The sequence below is a fragment of the Theobroma umbraticum genome, unplaced genomic scaffold (genome assembly GCF_002168275.2).
Source record: "Theobroma umbraticum cultivar Fairchild unplaced genomic scaffold, ASM216827v3 scaffold_95.0, whole genome shotgun sequence".
NCBI lineage: Eukaryota > Viridiplantae > Streptophyta > Magnoliopsida > Malvales > Malvaceae > Theobroma > Theobroma umbraticum.
Genome location: NW_018397257.1, coordinates 10,669,504 through 10,686,812, shown reverse-complemented (window position 1 = coordinate 10,686,812; position 17,309 = coordinate 10,669,504). Strand labels below are relative to the sequence as shown.

Genomic DNA, 17,309 nt, shown 5'->3' with positions numbered 1-17,309 from the left:
ACCAAGTCCAATCAATCATCAAAGTTGTCTTATAAACAAATAAAAAGAAATCAGCAAAGTATCAAAGAAACTTGTTGATTCTGATGTAGAAGGCGATGAAAGGCAAAGTCTTCGTCCACTCCAATGCCAAAGACCATTTAAGGTCAACGGTCCATTCCTCCCTGTTTCATTAGACAGATTTCACTTTTTTATTCCTTTTTCCACATTCAAATTTCAAAGTTTCAAAAACCCACTCAAGGAAACCCCAATCAAAAGGCAAAAACCACAAATGGCCCTTCTCTTGACTCACTCTGGGCTCTCTCTTACTTTTCTTCTCCCATAAAAGCACGCCCTTTTGCTCCTTTCTTCATTTACTTTTCTTTGAGCTTATTTTTGAGGGAATTGAAAGCAGGAAGAAGACGGAGAACGAAGTAATGGCGGTTGATAGCAGAGGAATCCCAACATATGGTGGCAGATATGTCCGTTACGACGTCTTAGGTATCATCTTTGAGGTTTCTTCTAAGTATGTCCCTCCTATTCAGCCTATTGGTCGTGGCGCTTATGGCATCGTTTGGTAATCTTCTGCTTTCTTCTTCTATTTTGGAAGCAAAAAAATACGTTTTATTTCCCATAAAAATAATGCTGTAGATTCATTAAATTTATTGAATTTCGGGGTTTTCTTTTTTTCTTTTTGGGATTTTAGTGATTAGACAGAGCTACTTAAAGTGGTATAGAAAGAGAATTTTTAGTGATCCTTTTAGAGAAATTTAAGAAATATAATTAGAAATGAGCTTTGGGTTTGTTCCAGTTTGATGTTTCAACAAGTTATAATATTTACTCAGGCAATTGAATTACTAGTATAGGTGTCTCCTACCCATAAAAAAATGCACACTTTAGGGAAAACAGAAAACAGATTTTGATTGTTTATGGTTTATTTACTTAGATCAAGTCATTTGAATATTATATGCAGACAGCCTTATTTGCTTTCATGTCAGAGACTGAGAGATGAAAGTTTTAATTGAATATTTTGGGGTCAATGTTTTTGAATTTTGTGATTGAGAGAATTGTTGCTTTCCTTACTGCAGCTGTGCCAGGAATTCCGAGACAAACGAAGAGGTTGCGATTAAAAGAATTGCGAATGCATTTGAGAACAGGATTGATGCTAAAAGAACACTCCGTGAGATCAAGCTCCTTTGTCACATGGATCATGATAATGTACTCATTAAATTCTAAATTTTGTTTGTTTTTATTAATACATTGTTCGCTTTCATTTGTTCTTATCGTGGTATACCATGAAAGAGAGATGAAGTGTTGCATTAATATTTTGCAGATTGTCAAAATCAAGGATATTATACTGCCACCGGAGAGGGAAAAGTTCAATGATGTGTACATTGCATATGAGCTAATGGACACTGATCTCAATCAAATAATACGGTCTAGCCAGCCTCTCACTGATGATCACTGTCAGGTGGGTTATATGCTTATATCATTATTATTGTATGACAATGTTGAAGTTCGTGATGTTACCAGTGTCCTTCCTTTTCCATCTTGGTCCATGTAATATGTCATGTTCAATTGTTATAATTGTGTTATGTCATGCTGCAGCACCAATGCAAGTTTTAGAATATGAGCTTATGTCTGACTATCCTAGTCTTAATTGCAATTGTATAGTTGTGCACTAGTTTAAATCAGGCTATAATTTCACAACTGTTGAAGCAATATTGTGGTTTTTGCAGTATTTCCTATATCAACTGTTACGGGGCCTGAAGTACATACACTCTGCAAATGTTTTGCACCGAGACCTAAAACCTAGCAACCTGCTTCTTAATGCAAACTGTGATCTTAAAATTTGTGACTTTGGTCTTGCAAGAACCACCTCAGAGACAGACTTCATGACAGAGTATGTTGTAACCAGGTGGTATCGGGCACCTGAGTTGCTCCTCAACTGTTCGGAGTATACTGCAGCTATTGATATATGGTCAGTTGGTTGTATTTTGATGGAGATAATTAGAAGGGAGCCACTTTTTCCTGGTAAAGACTATGTTCAGCAGTTGGGGCTTATTACTGAGGTATCCATCCCTCTTGATTTGTTCACTCCCAAACCCAATACCTCAGTTTCCTAGAAGAGCACTTAATATAGCGTAGTTGTAGTCTACAATATAACAGCCATATTTAGGCACTCGTAGAAGAAACGCATGAAGCAGGTTGCAAATTTTTATTGGACACTGAATACATGATAGTAATACTTGTATATATATTAATATTTTTCTTTTTTTTTTTTATTTTTTCATAAAACAGCTAGTAGGATCTCCAGAAGATTCAGATCTTGGATTCCTTAGGAGTGACAATGCTCGAAAGTACGTTAGGCAGCTTCCTCGATTCCCAAAGCGACCTTTTGCAGAAAAGTTTCCAGATGTGTCTCCTGTGGCAATTGATCTTGCAGAGAAAATGCTGGTTTTTGATCCAAGCAAGCGCATCACTGGTATGCCTTAGTTTGCCACTTCAACAATGTCCTTGTTTCTTGTTCCTCATTTTTTTTTCTGATAAGAAACATCTGTCTTTTGATATGATGCATATACAGTCGACCAAGCACTGAATCACCCATTTTTATCAAGTCTTCATGAGATCAATGAGGAGCCCACTTGTCCATCTCCTTTCATCTTTGATTTCGAGCAGACGACCTTGAACGAAGAAGACATAAAAGAGCTCATATGGAGGGAGTCTTTGAACTTCAATCAAGATAAGATGCTCGAATGAAGTCACTAACAAGCGTCTCCCGATTTTGTTTTATGCTGTTTTGCGTCAGTAAAGTCTGTTGGTTTTGGTGAAAAGGCTTGCTTATATATAAATACAAGATGACTTGTGTTCTAGCAGAAAAAAATCAGGGAGATAGGTTCTCCCTGGAGGTATTGAGATTTGAGATGGTAGAATGGGTGTTCGTTTCTTGGGTTTATTTGGGAGTTAATGGATTCAGATTATATTTAGGAATCCAATCATCTTAAGGGTGATATGTCTGTATAAAAGATGGCTAGAGTCTCTTGGCCTCTTATTGTGTATGGGATATGTCTGTATATTTTTTACATCCAGTTTATTTTTACGAGAGAAACAACAAACAGAAGAAAGGGTAGCAATATATAGACTTTGTTTTCAATTTTCATGCAAACAATTCATGGGAGCTCAATGACAAATAATTTTGTACCAAAAAAGGGCATTTATCTTTATGTTTTTCATGTAAACTTTGTATTTTAATAGGTTTCGTGCGAAAGAAAAATATGTATTTTATATTTTAAGAGAAAATTTTTTTATTTCAAAACGGTTTTTCATGATAATAATGAAATGTTCGATGTGAGATGAATTTATAAAAATAAAAATCATTCAATAGATATCGATTTGTGTATGAAAATGTATTTATGATTATTTTTTAATGAAAACCTTTTGTTTTAATAGATTTTTTTATGAAAATAATAAATTATTTGAAGGGATAAGAAATTATAAATATATAAAGTGTATGGAATACTTGATTCTGTACAAAATAAAAATAATGAATGTAGATTTTTTAATGTAAATTTATTGTTTTATTAACTTTTTATAACATGTAAAATCAATGAAAATATTGTTTTCCAAAAAAAAATAATTAAGAAAAAATATATAAAAAAGACATTTGCCCACATGGCACGATCTGATTGGAAAGGAAAGTCGATGCTCCTTCATACATGGAATTTCCTCTCATTTTGCTTCTTTCACTGTTTCGCTCGCTATTCTTCAGCAGAAGTGAGCTTCCAAAATTTCAAAGAGAGAGAGAGAGAGAGAGAGAAGAAGATGATTGCTCTTCAAATGTTGAGAAAGTCATCGCAGACTCGATCGAGAAAGCAATTGCCGCGGCTTTTCTCCACGATCTCTCAACTTTCTTCGCAGCAATCGACGCCGTGCGTTTCCATTTTCTCGTTTGTCTTTTCAAAATTTTCCCGATTACTAGTTTCTATTTCGAGCCGTTGATTGTTTCTTTTCACGGAAACAAGCAGGCCTTCTTTCGGCATTGCGTTCGATATAGACGGCGTCGTCTTACGCGGCAACACTCCCATCGGCGGCGCTCCGCGAGCTCTCCGGAGATTATACGATGACTCCGGTATGCATACGTACTTATATATGTATGTTATAAATTAATGTTGAAACCTTATTATTAATTTCTCGTGTTTGGTCATTAATTCTTGTCTGTGCTAGGACATTAGACTCTGATTAGTTCATTTTGTTGGGCAGGTATCCTGAAGATTCCTTTTATTTTCTTGACAAATGGTGAGTGAGTGAATCCTCTATGTTAGTTACCATGCCGCTAAAGCTCTTTCATCGATCATAATTTGTTTTCTTTTTCTTGGTTCCATCTTGGCTGTTGTATTTTAAGTTTACATTTCTACTGACCAAGCACTTAAGTGAAAGATTGTTTTGTGTGCGTTTTGGGTGTTAACTAGGTAGCCTTTAGGCTCAAGATGGACATTGTTTTTAATTTCTGATTTTTGGTTTAATGATTGATGTAGTGTAGTCAATTAATCATAGTTGGTTCCAACTTCCAATCTTTGACATCTTTGGCAGGAGGTGGTGTTCGTGAATCAAAGAGAGCCCTGGAGTTGTCAGAGCTCCTGGGTGTAGAGATTTCTCCTTCACAGGTATTTTCCTATGAAAATAGTTATCTTTTTTCGATTTTATTCAAATCCATTACATTTTACTTTATAAAAAGCTTTGTGGATGATGGTAGTAACAGCTAATGAAATCCGTTTTGCCTGTTTACTCATTCTAGGTTGTGCAGGGCCATTCACCTTTTAAGCAGCTGGTGAACAGGTATGATTTAATTTACCAAGGCCTGTGAATGTCCTCCAAAATGTTATAGCAAGTATGGCACTGCATGTACTTGTTGTAAAGGCTTCTAGGACAACTGTCTCTTAGTGTACTTTTCATGGAGACAATTTTTAACTTGGTGAAAACCCATTATCTATTAATCAGTGTTTACTTATTTTTTGATAAAGAAAGGAAAGGTCCAATCAAGAGTTAAGCATCATGCTTTTCAATTATGGAATCTATTTGTCTCATAATTTTCATTAATTATATCTTCTTCTTGTTGTCATACAGGTTTGAGAATGAACTAATTGTTGCTGTGGGAAAAGGTGAACCTGCTTCCGTGATGTCGGAATATGGATTTAAGTAAGCTTTTGAGTGTGCTTCCTGCATTGTTAGTCCAGATGTTTTTCACAGTTGGTTTGGGTAGAAATTCTTAATGGCTCATGTCATTTCAATTTATATGCAGGAATGTGATTCCGATAGATGAGTATGCACTATGCTTCGAAAGCATTGATCCACTGGCACCATACAAGAAATGGAACACCATGGAGGCTGCTGTCAACAGCGCTAGAAAATGCAGCATTAAGTCAGAGAGAGTTCAGGCAGCGTTTATTGTTAGTGATTCAGTTGACTGGAGCAGGGACATTCAGGTTGTCATCAACAATTTAATTATTTAATCATATCAAATTCTGTCGTGTTCATTCATTGAGAGGACCTCCTCTAGATTGACCAATTATAGCATTAGAATCTCTTTAATGTTTAGGTTCTTTGTGATATTTTAAGAACCGGAGGTCTTCCTGGCAGTGGAGAAGGACCTCAACCACCTCTGTATTTTGCACACGATGACTTTAAGTACCAGGTTAGTTATGATTTAGTTTCTAAAATTCAGTTGCTTGTTTTTCATTTTTTATGGATCTTTTTCTCTACTAGTAGCAATGTACTGATAATATACCAGTAAAGATAGGGTGCTTTTCCTTCTGAGCGTTTTGGCATGGGTGCTTTCAGAATTGCATTGGAATCGATCTTCAATAGGTAAGGAAATAAGGTATATGGGAAGAGGATTCTACGCCAAGGCTAGGATTAGATGGTTGCTATGCTTTCCTTTTAAATTTTTCTGAAAATGATTTTTTTGCCATAGCCTATATTTTATACCCCTCTAGGAATGCCTATAATTCAAGAAGCACTATATCACTCTGTCATTACGCCTTAGTATGTGGTGGCAGCTTATGTTCCCTGAGATGGCTTTCGTTAATGCTGCTAAATTAAACTTGCAGCATTCATTCCGAAGCCCTGAAGTATACATCCTTAGGAAAGCCGAATCCAGTTGCATTTAAGAATGCTGAAGTTGTGCTAAAGCTGCTAGTCTCAACCCTTTATCATGACCATGCACACTCTGGAAGTCATGATTTCAGAACCCTATATATGATAGGAGATAATCCTTTTGTTGACATCAAAGGCTCACGGCAGGTTTGTCTTTCTTGGACCGTTGTAACTGCATATTTTTGTACATCTCTATCGTTTAACACTGTTAACGGTGAGAGATAATACAATGTGCTTTCATGGTTCACGCTCCAGGCTGGGCACCCTTGGTTTCCCATCTTGACGAGGACCGGGGTTTTTAAGGGAGATTGTCATTCTAACCATGCGGAATTTCCAGCCAATCTGGTAGGCACTTGAAGCTTAAACTTGAACTCAATATGGCATCATTACCGCACCAACTCTATAAGAACCTTAAGTAGTTTCAAGTAATTCATAAGGTTCTTTCTGGTAGTTGTGTGGCCAAATTATACCTTTGGTTTCAATCCTAGAAATTAAGCGCCATTGTAAAACTCTTTTCTGTTTCCAATTGCAGGTTGTTGACACTGTGGAAGACGCTGTGAACTTCATTATGAGAAATGAGTCATACGAACCATAAATTAGCAGCTGAATCAGAAGGATTAGATACACTCACCCATTCAAGTTCTTCCCTCCTTTAGATTCAATATCTTAATCTTACTCAAACATGATATATGTTGTTTAAGAGACATGGTTTTGATTTTTCTTCTACATTTTACTTCTCCGATTCAAAGTTATGTGTATCGTGTATTGCAGGGATGTGGGAAGAGAGAATCAGATCTTGTGATGTCCAAACACAGTCATAATCTTAATTTTTTCTATTATTGTCATTAAAAATGTATGGCTGCTTAAGGCATTTAGAGATTTTTCCCAGCTTTTGTTGCATTTCAACTTTCAGTCGTTCAGATCTCTTGCTGATTGTAAATGGAAAGCCATTCAAAGAAATATCTAAATCATGAGGCATGAAAATCCAAGAGTATGAGATGACCTCCATTAATATAGTACGACATTCAAAATTGATGAAGGATGACGCGAAATTAGAATTTGATCACTTGTTTTGGCTGACTCCCGAGTTTCCCAAGCGCCTTGTCCAATGCAGTGCGAAAATTGTCAAATGGAACCAACTCCATCCTGCAAAGAAGAGCAGAATGGTTTACATACATGAGAATTGAATAACTGATGGTGAGTGAGATCATCTACAAAAACATACTCGTATTTCAACTTCCCCTCTTGTGCCAGGCACAGAAGGTAATCTACCATATCTCTGCATTCTTTCGCTTTATCTGCACTTAACCATTTCTGTAGCCAGAATCCTCTCAAGGAAAGGTCCTGCAAAGATATAGGAGAACGCAAATACTTTCTGAATTCAGAAGCTACTTTTATTCTACGTGAAATTATGTAATACTTGGACGAACAGCAGCACATCACTAAGCTGCAATAGGAAAGAAGATAGGTAAGCCCTGGTTTACCTTGAATATGAACAATGAAGTTGATACAGTGATAGGCTTCTTGGACATTCCACCATATGTTACCATGGTTCCTCCCTGCCTGAAATGACAAATTAGTTAGCATTCCAAGGGTAGTTTGATTTTTACTAAAAGAGAAATGTACAAGGTCCTCATGTTGCCAGACCTTAAGAACTTGAGAACCAAAGAAGCAGCGTTTCCCCCAATGCAGTTGAATCCCAGAGTAGGTTCAGGTATATTTGACTGGCATGTTAATTACAAGTTAAACGGAAAAGATGAGCGAACAACCACAAAAAATACAATTTATAAAAATAATAAAAGAAAAATGAATACATATGAGGAAGAACAAATATCTCCCTACAATCAACTATAGTGTGTCCATAAATGATGATACCAGAAGGCCCTTGACATTCTTCACTTCTAGTTGGCTCTCAGTAAACACTTCATCAGCACCGAGAGCCTTTAATCTTTCTTTTACTTCATCCGACCCAGCCCTAAAGCAAGCAGAGGATGGTATATAAAGATGTGCCCGAAAAAATTGCATGCATCAAACTACAGAACACTAATGGATAAAAAAATACAATCAATGAAACCATTTAACACAAAATCTGTGCGGTCAATGACAGTCGACTTCCTCCTTAACTAAATACCACAAACTGATGACACCGTCTAAGTTAAAAAAACTAAATAAATAAGTGTGATGACAAACTCATGTCAACAAGAAGCTAAAGTCTCATACTGCACCTGTCCCGGATAATGTTAATGCTATGGATGCCACGAAATCTTGCAAGCTGGATTACACATTGTCCCACGATGCTTGTAGCCCCATTTTGGACAATGGAATCTCCTGCTCATACAAGTATAATCAAGAAGAGCAGGAGATGGAGGCTTGAAAATGGTCAAATACCATGTCAACAGCTGTAGTACCTGAGTTTAAAGTTACGAAGTCTTCGAGCATTCTTAAAGCAGTCAAAGGATTAACAGTAACTGTTGCAGCATACTCGATTGGTGAATCTTTACTGATTTTATGCCACATATCCTGGTCCTTCACAACATAAGTTTGCCATGTTCCTGCCAATCAAGTTGCCAATTGACCTTAGCACTCAAGCAGAATCGATAAGATATGTCTGAGAGCTAATTTTTCTATTATACTGCAAGAAACTATATCTTCATTATTTTAAAACGTCTAAATGAGAAAAAAGAAAGAAACTTCAACCAATTTTGTTAAGTTGAAGAAAGGACATCGAAAATCACAAATTTCCCAGCTTCCCATCAATTAATAGGAAAAAATGCAGCATCTTGCAACTTTCAACTATTAGTAAATACAAAATTCCCTTTTCTAAGTCTCCTTACTCCAATAAATTCCATCACATCTCTAGTCTTAGATGTGTTAGACTAAATTGCAACAACACCAGCCATTCTTAACCCATGCCCCCACTTGTTTTAAGGTTTCACATTCCAACATAGAAGTGATTTGAGATATGAAATTCAGCACCAAAAATTGATGATACATAAGCTGAAAAACTTGTAGAATTATAGATTTTAAGCAAGTTGCATTCAAAGTAAAGTTAACAAAGGCATAGCAAAAGGTGCAAAGAACAAACCTGAGGAGGGAGGGGAGGGAATGACCAAATCACCAGCCGAGAGACCCGTAACCGCAGACCCAACAGAATATACTTCTCCAACACCCTCATAGCCCCCAACTGCTGGCACTTGTGGCCTCACAGGGTATACGCCTACACACCAAAAATTCACTTCTTTATCTAAACACACTTAGAACTATTACTCTTGTAAACTACCCAATTCAACTAAATCAAAGATAAAACAGGTTTTAATCAAATGAAGTAAAACCCCAATAGGAAAGATGGAAAAGAAAGCCAAACCTTCAATACGGTTAATATCAGAGGGATTGATAGGAGAAGCTAACATTTTAACGCAAACTTGATTCTCCTTCACTTCTACTGGGGATAGCTCTATCAGTCTGCAAAGATCAAAATAAGGAATAACAATAAAAACAAAAAGAGAAAGATGAAATCGAATTTGGTGTTTTGGGGACCTGGTAACGGAGTCGGGTGGACCGTGGTGCTCGTACACGACTGCTTTGGAAGGCGGAGACATGATCGCCGATAAAGCCCTTACAGTTTGGGCCTGTTGCAAACTCCTGGAACGACTCCGTTGCAGACTCCATAAACCGGCGTTCACTGCTTTTACCACTACCGTTCTCGCCACCGCCATTTTTGAGCTAAAGAGAGCTGAAATTTGCCTGGACAAAGCAAATCACCCAGAAAGTAGGAAAGCGAGGACGTCGTTTAGGAATACAGAAGCCCACTGACAATCTGGCCCTATCTGGAATTACCCGAAGTGGGCCCAATTGTTGCTGGAGAAAATTGGGCTAAGGTTAGGGTCGCCAGTTCGGAGCAACTTGTTCTTGGATCGGACCACTGGCATCAATCGATTGGGGCTAACTGGGCTAGGCTTACCATCTTTGTTTTTAATTTAACTACACTGCCTATTACTTAATGCATATAGAGATATTAATGGGTATGTTATAATCGTGTACATTATAATATTTGATTCGATTAAGTAAGATTAAAATATATTATAATTAAAGTTTCATAGTAAAATTATTGTTTATTACAAAGTTTGGACAGTGGTCTTAAGATATCCATTATCTCAATCGTAAATAGTGATTTTTAATATTAAATTTTATTTTTATTTTTTTGTTTATAATTTTTTATAAATAATATAATACTTACTAAAATTCATTAATTATTCTAAATATGATTTTAAATTTTAATTTTTCTATGAATAAATTATATTTATTAATTTAATTTTTGTTAGTAATATATAAAAACTACTTTAATTTTTTTTAATAAGATATTTTACATGTGGTATCTAAAATACCAAGATAAAAATTTAGAAAATAATTTAAATTTTTAATTATGTATTAATAGGATTCGGGTATTTTATAAAATAATAAAATTTAGGTACCTTATAAATAATAAGATTTGAGTTTAGATATTTCAAAAATAATGATTACCTTACATTCTTAATCATAAAGTATTATCTTATTAATGTTTAAAGTTAAAAGTTCAAAAATATTTCAAAATAAATATTTATAAAAATATGAGTAATTATGTTTTCAAGTTTTCGTTCTTAAATTTATTTATTAATAAAAAAATAATAATTTGTTATATAATAATAATAAATATTATTATATGATTATATATTAAATATAAATTCATATGTATATAAAGTTTTCAAACATAACCAATTTTTTTTTTAAAAAAGGAATATACCTTATATAAAATAACATAATATTCCTTAAAATTTGCCCCTAATGTCCAAATATTTCAGTTGTGGCCAAAATGGAAGTATTCATGGGATAAAACAAAAAATAAAAGGATAAGAATTACAATTTACTTTTTATATTAAAAAGTATAAATTAAAAAAGGATAAGGGTTTGCGAATGTGACAAACAGATTTCAGGTAAGGCTATTCTCGTCACTAGCCAAAAACGACCTCGTTTTCAGTCTAGGGCTTCCCATCCTTCCCCACGGCCATGCAAAAGAAAGACCTTTTAAGGGGCCGTCGAGGGAGCCACGTGTCCTGTCTCCAGATCTGAGAGTATCGATTTAAGATTCGGCTCTTCGACGCTATGCTCCCAGCTTTTGATATTGTCCACGTCATCATCCATCAAAGTCTCGCGCATCGACTGGTGGAATAGGCCCACTTGCCACGTGAACATCTGAACAGCTCCACACCTCCATTTGTTACACGTCAGCAGCTCCCCCCAGAATAATATCTTCTCTCTCGCTCTTCCATTTCTCTGTCTAAAAACTCTCCTTCTTTTTTTTTTTCTGTTTTCTTTTTAGCTCTCCCATTTTATTTTTATTCTTTTGCCAGTCAAGCTTTTATCTTTGACAAATTTAATATTAAAAAAAAGAAAAAAAGGTTTTGTAATGAAAAAAAAAAGGGAAAACTCCACTACCTGGTTTATATTGAAGACCGTTTTTGATGATAAAAAACTAGATTAAAGTAGAAGCAATCTGGTTTTTCTTGCATGAGAGCTTCTAATGGCTGCTTGCTGTTCCATGGACAAGCTATAAAGGTGTCAACTTTCATCTTCTTTTCATTTTTTTTTGGATATTTTTGGTGGGGTTTTTCTGCCTGAGTAAATCTACTAGGACCCTTTTTTGTTTTTTTGATGTGTTTAATTCAATGTTTTGTTTGGCAGCTGAGAAAAGGTAAATGATGCATGAGAGAAAGCTAGAGGCTTCACCTGGTTGCTCTGTAAATGAAACAAGGATTCATTTTTTTAATATATTTTTTAAAAATGGTTTTGTTAGATATTTTGGTTATTTGAAGTGTGATTTAAGAAGGGTAGTCTTTCTTTTTTATTATATTATTTTTAGATCTGATATTTGCTCGTAAAAGTCTTTGATTTGTTTAGAGATTGAATTGAAAGTTCAGTGGTTGTTCAGAAGCTATTAGACTTTATATTTTCTGCAGCTTGCTGCATGCAAGTTTTAATTTTAAGTATGGCTGATTTAAGTTGATTTCATCTTCTGGGATTGTTTGCAATTTCAATCTACTAACTATTTTAGGACTAGGACTGCCTATTTAGTTTTATAAATTTAGCTTTGGATGTATAAAGATTCTAAAAGTTTGTTGGTTTTTAGCGTTTTGTATTGAATGGAGTATGGTCAGCTGTGTTTCTTTTCTCAGCTTTTTGAACATATTTACATTCTTTATTTTTATTGGTCTACTCAATTTGATTGCATTCCTCCCATAATTGATGTTTTGAATGTGGTTGATTGGAGCAGTACCAGTGAACGATGATGGTTTTGAGGATAGGTGGGAAACAGTATGTGTCATGAGCAACAAGAAGCAGGGAACGGAGTCGTGAGTGAGGGGCAAGGTTTGGGTTCATCTGAGGAAGATGAGTTAAGGGTTGTTGAGAGAACTGTAAATGTAAGCAATGGGCCCTTGGGAGCAATTGAGGCACGTGATGGGTCGCAAATACCTCAGCAACAACCTCAAGGTTCCATGATATGTTGGGAGAGGTTCCTCCCTATTCGGTCCCTCAAAGTTCTCCTTGTGGAAAATGATGACTCAACACGCCATGTTGTGAGTGCATTACTACGGAATTGCAGTTATGAAGGTGTGTATTTGTGTTTCTTTCATCTGGTGGATCGAATGTTGAGGACTTAAACTCTTAAAGGTGTTGCTTTGGTTTCCTGATGAGATAAAATTGCATCGGTAATCCTACCACGAGTTTTAAGATAATAGAATAAATTGTATGCTAGAAAGATCATGCTGCTTCTACTTTCATTCTGAATGAATCATCTATTGTTTGTTGAAGAAGTAAACTTTAGGAACATTTGCATAATGTGGTTTACATTTCTTTACTTTGCACCACACAAATGGGTTGGGATGGTTCAAGCTTTAAATGGTGTTCAATGGGCATGCCACTGGAACTTTTACAGTTTCAGTTAAAAGAACCTTAAATGAATGAATTTAGGGTGCTTTTATATTTTATTATGTGAAATGCCATTGTAGAAGTTACACTGTCTATGACTAGACATTCGTGCTCATTAAAAGCCCTAAGAAGTTGAAAGTTAAGCTTAACCACTCTTTCGCCCTCACAGTTAAAGCCTTTAAATATGGTCTTGGCAGTTATGGCCGTTGCAAATGGTCTTCAAGCGTGGAAAGTCCTAGAAGATCTGACGAACCACATTGATATTGTCCTGACAGAAGTGGTCATGCCTGTTTTATCAGGAATTGGTCTTTTATACAAGATTATGAACCACAAAACTTTCAAGAACATCCCTGTGATAAGTAAGTATCATTCACTAGCATTTTGAAATTGTTTTAATTGAGAGGTAAGGTCTAATTTTTAATCATTATTTCTGGCTTTAAGCATATAATTATCACCACTATTGACATGCTATAATTTTGCAGTGATGTCATCTCATGATTCTATCAGCCTAGTCTTTAAATGTTTGTCAAAGGGTGCAGTTGATTTTTTAGTAAAACCTATTCGGAAGAATGAACTTAAAAATCTCTGGCAGCATGTTTGGAGGAGATGCCACAGTGTGAGTTCCTCTACATCTCTGCTTCAAATGTGATTATGTCTTATGAATCAATTGGGTTTTAGCTTCATTGTCAGTAAATATTCAGAGATTCAATTCACCTTCCCTAGAAAGTACTGATGCACAAAATTTCCCAGGAAACTTTACGTCTTTTAAAAGCAGTTGATTCAGGTTCTTTAAACTTATGTTGTTCCAAATGGTGGTTTTGTTGTAGTGGAATTGTGTGTCTTATTTCTGATTGTAGTGTTGCCATCCAGTTCACTGAAGGCAATGAGTTTTAAAGTATCTCCTGAATTTTGGATTAATATCTCATTCTTTCTTAGTCTAGCGGCAGTGGGAGTGAAAGTGGAACACAGTCAAAAAAGTCTATTAAGTCAAAAAGTAATGATGAGTCTGAGAATTATGCTGGCAGCAGTGATGAGCATGATAACGAGAGTGATGATCTGATTATCCGTGATGGAAGCGAAAATGGGAGTGGCACTCAGGTAAGGATATGCAAATAGTTGTAAGTTACATAACTAAATGGGGAAAAATTAGGGGGAGGGATTATTACTACAATTATCAATCCTTTCAACTTTTAGCATCTGAGATCTAGGATATTACTGATAGTTATAGTTAAGATTGTTTATACTCTTTCTAGGGTTCATGGACAAAAAGGGCAGCTGAAGCTGAGAGCTCTCAGCCAACGTCATCCTCAAATCAATTGCCTGATGCTCCTGATAGCACTTGTGCTCAGGTGGTCCATGTAAAGCCTGAAAAATGTAGGACTCAGTGGGTACGTGTTACCAAGACAAAAGAACGCCAAAAACAGCATCAATTAGTTGGTATGCCTTGTGATATTTTGTTTTGATCATTTAGATCTTTCTTTCACTTTTTCTTGTTTGTGAATAAAGCTCTATGCACTTGTATTCCACATGATGATGCAGAGGGCAAGGACGTGGAACTAAGAGTTAAAAGAAATCCAGAACTGCAATGTGGACATCAACATGAAAATCTACCTACTCATCAGGAAAGCATAAAGCAGAATGGATTGCCTGAAGCAGAATGCAAGCAATTTGACAGCAGACAGTTGGAGCACCAGAATGAGAACATAACTGGCAAGGATCGAACCCCTAATGTAATTAGTGCAATTTCCAACTGTATCAATGAACAAGCTGAAAGCAGAGATTCTGATGCCCCCAATGGCCCTTTTTATATCCCAGAAGTCAAAGATGGAACATGCCATGGCTCTGGAGAAACACCATCACTTGAACTGACTCTTAAGAGGCTACAAGGAGCAGCAGATAGTCGAATCGCTGCAAATGATGAGCATAATGTTTTGAGACATTCTGATTCGTCAGCTTTCTCAAAGTAAGAATATTACTTGCAGACTTTAAACCACATTTATTGCTTTTAACTTATTACAATCAAACTTGAAATCATTCTTCTCACTTTCCTTCCTTTCTTGTACTTCATATGCAGATACAGTACTGCATCCTCTGCTAATCAGGTATGGTCTATAGCACTCAGGCAGCAAGTATAGTGGATGTCAATGTTTTAATCACTGCAAAGTTGCAACATTTCCCCTTTTCCACTTAATCACTTGCTTGCATGTTGCTTACTGCAACTATTGTGCTGCCAATGATATGATAGTAAAACCATAGGGCAAGACTCTTTGAGTTGGTCTGATTTTGGTTTCCCTGATTCCAGGCTCCCACAAGAAATGTAGGAAGCTGTTCTCCACTTGATAATAGTTCTATTACAATGAAGACAGAAACAGTGCGCACTTTTCCATCTCAATCAAATGGGATTCTTTTGAATCAGCCATCAATTGGAAGCAGCAACAAAAATGATGTTATCACCGCTGCTAAACGTGCCAGCTCAAAACCAGAAGCTTTGAATGACAAGTGCGGGGCCATGTCAGCATTTAAACACTTTCACTCATCTTCCTACCAACCAACGCCGAATGGTCATATTTGTTCATCACAAGACGTGTTAACTGAGAAGGCAGATGATACTGGATTTAAAACTGCACATTCACAATCGAGAAGTTCAAATCAGGTGTTTCATGTGCAGCACCAATGTCATCTCCACCAAGTTGGGAAAGAGCAGCATCAGTTGCAGCCAGACCATGATACCTCACTGAAGATTATGGCAGTAACTGCTTCACAATGTGGATCATTCAATGTGTTTGAAGGGCCCTCTGAATGTAATATTATAACCTATAGTGTAAATGGGAGTGTCTCGGGGAGTAACTATGGCAGCAATGGACCTAATAGGAGCAGCACTGCTTTAAATGCTGAACAGGCAATCATGGAAAGTGAAAATGGGGCAGCTGGTGCAATGAGTGGGAGAAGCAGCGGTAGTGGAGCAGATGGAGATAGGGTTGCACAGAGAGTCGCTGCCTTGACCAAATTTCGTCAGAAAAGGAAAGAAAGATGTTTTGAGAAGCGGGTAATTTACTTTTTCATTTATACCTTTGCAATAGAGCAACAATATGGTTTGCATAGTAACTGTATAATTGTCTTAATAAATCAAAGAGTTTGTTTCCAAGTTTCACATTATGCAATGTTTACCTTATTGGATAGGATATTCATTTCTAAGTGCCTAAAAGTTTAATGGATGATAGGAATTGGAAAGCATCATCTCACACCTGGCTATAAGCATATAACAGATTTGTATGATCCAACCAGGAAGCTATAAGGATGTCAATTATAGCAGTGATGATAAATTGAATTGATGAAACAGAAGTAGTGTTTACATGGAGTGATACACGAAGTGATTCATTTCTTTTAACTCTCTACTGAATGTTCTTAAAATAGTTTATAATGGGTTCACTTCTTATCAATTGTGTAATTTGTGCATCTCTTGTTTTTAATTGCACTCACAAAAATTGTATGTCTGCAAACAAGTTTGCCTTATTACTCGGTCCAACTTCTATGGATAGTTGAGCAAATATAGCAGCATTATAAATGTGAATTCAGCCTGCTGTTGATTTTCGTGAGAAGAATGTGAAGTCGGCACTTGCCTAGTAAGAGTATGATAAAACTAAGCCGGCTTCTGTGGCTCTTACTTCTCAGGTCAGATACCAGAGCAGGAAAAAGCTGGCAGAACAACGACCTCGTGTCAAGGGACAGTTTGTGCGGCGGCTAGTGTATGATAATTCAAATTGGAATGTAGATTATTGATTCATCATGATTAGTATGCCTCTAAACAGGTCTCTCACTATCTCTTTGCTTCTCAGGTCTGATTCTGATGGAGGAAAAGATTGTTTGAGTAATGGCCTTGCATCTGAAGAAAATTCTTCGGATAGTGTAAGATGACACAGGCAGGGTTGCAGATTGCTAACTTGACCCTTTTCCCTGATAATGCATATAAATATTTGTAAATGAGACGAGCACTGGCAGTGTGTTTAGGGAAGGAATACGTTCCATATGGACTGATGGGTTTTTTCTCTCTTCCTTCGATGAGGGGCTAATACTATACTGCAGGAAAACAAACAATAGAATTTTAGAACTTATATGAATAGTTTGAACTGTCTGTTGTCATTGTAAACTATGATGAATTGCTGCATGGAGACTGATCTTGAATGGGATAATTTCCTATTATTCTTCATGGAACTAAA

At 36.3% G+C, this 17,309-nt stretch overlaps 4 protein-coding genes across 5 annotated transcripts; 3 read left to right on the top strand and 1 right to left on the bottom strand.

The window, feature by feature from the left end:
• Nucleotides 1-3,136, top strand: ATMPK13 (Protein kinase superfamily protein). Its single transcript, XM_021422699.2, has 7 exons — nt 1-142; nt 392-553; nt 1,065-1,194; nt 1,310-1,447; nt 1,716-2,048; nt 2,278-2,461; nt 2,561-3,136. Exons 1-7 carry the CDS (start codon nt 96-98, stop codon nt 2,734-2,736), a joined length of 1,170 nt encoding a protein of 389 aa, XP_021278374.1. The 5' UTR covers nt 1-95; the 3' UTR covers nt 2,737-3,136.
• A 575-nt stretch (nt 3,137-3,711) lies between these two features.
• LOC110411982 (hydrolase family protein / HAD-superfamily protein) lies at nt 3,712-7,009 on the top strand. The gene is made up of 12 exons (XM_021422368.1): nt 3,712-3,905; nt 4,002-4,105; nt 4,237-4,272; nt 4,567-4,640; nt 4,772-4,812; nt 5,101-5,172; nt 5,276-5,459; nt 5,573-5,668; nt 5,774-5,841; nt 6,084-6,276; nt 6,385-6,474; nt 6,662-7,009. The coding sequence occupies exons 1-12, from the start codon at nt 3,799-3,801 to the stop codon at nt 6,722-6,724; spliced, it is 1,128 nt and encodes a 375-aa protein (XP_021278043.1). The 5' UTR covers nt 3,712-3,798; the 3' UTR covers nt 6,725-7,009.
• Nucleotides 7,010-7,079: 70 nt separating this feature from the next.
• LOC110411983 (Polyketide synthase, enoylreductase family protein) lies at nt 7,080-9,881 on the bottom strand. The gene is made up of 10 exons (XM_021422369.1): nt 9,667-9,881; nt 9,494-9,591; nt 9,215-9,346; nt 8,538-8,681; nt 8,355-8,457; nt 8,005-8,104; nt 7,777-7,853; nt 7,614-7,692; nt 7,355-7,473; nt 7,080-7,275 (listed from the first exon to the last, which is right to left on the bottom strand). The coding sequence occupies exons 1-10, from the start codon at nt 9,843-9,845 to the stop codon at nt 7,182-7,184; spliced, it is 1,125 nt and encodes a 374-aa protein (XP_021278044.1). The 5' UTR covers nt 9,846-9,881; the 3' UTR covers nt 7,080-7,181.
• Nucleotides 9,882-11,442: 1,561 nt separating this feature from the next.
• Nucleotides 11,443-17,309, top strand: LOC110412039 (two-component response regulator-like APRR3). Of its 2 annotated transcripts, XM_021422449.2 has the most exons (12): nt 11,444-11,721; nt 12,437-12,774; nt 13,290-13,451; nt 13,575-13,708; nt 14,029-14,190; nt 14,346-14,529; nt 14,632-14,802; nt 14,908-15,055; nt 15,167-15,194; nt 15,395-16,138; nt 16,765-16,838; nt 16,929-17,309. In XM_021422449.2, exons 2-12 carry the CDS (start codon nt 12,480-12,482, stop codon nt 17,005-17,007), a joined length of 2,181 nt encoding a protein of 726 aa, XP_021278124.1. In that variant the 5' UTR covers nt 11,444-11,721; nt 12,437-12,479; the 3' UTR covers nt 17,008-17,309. The 2 variants fall into 2 exon arrangements, with proteins under 2 accessions (XP_089638994.1, XP_021278124.1); XM_089782868.1 differs by having other exon boundaries at nt 11,443-11,721; nt 14,632-15,055.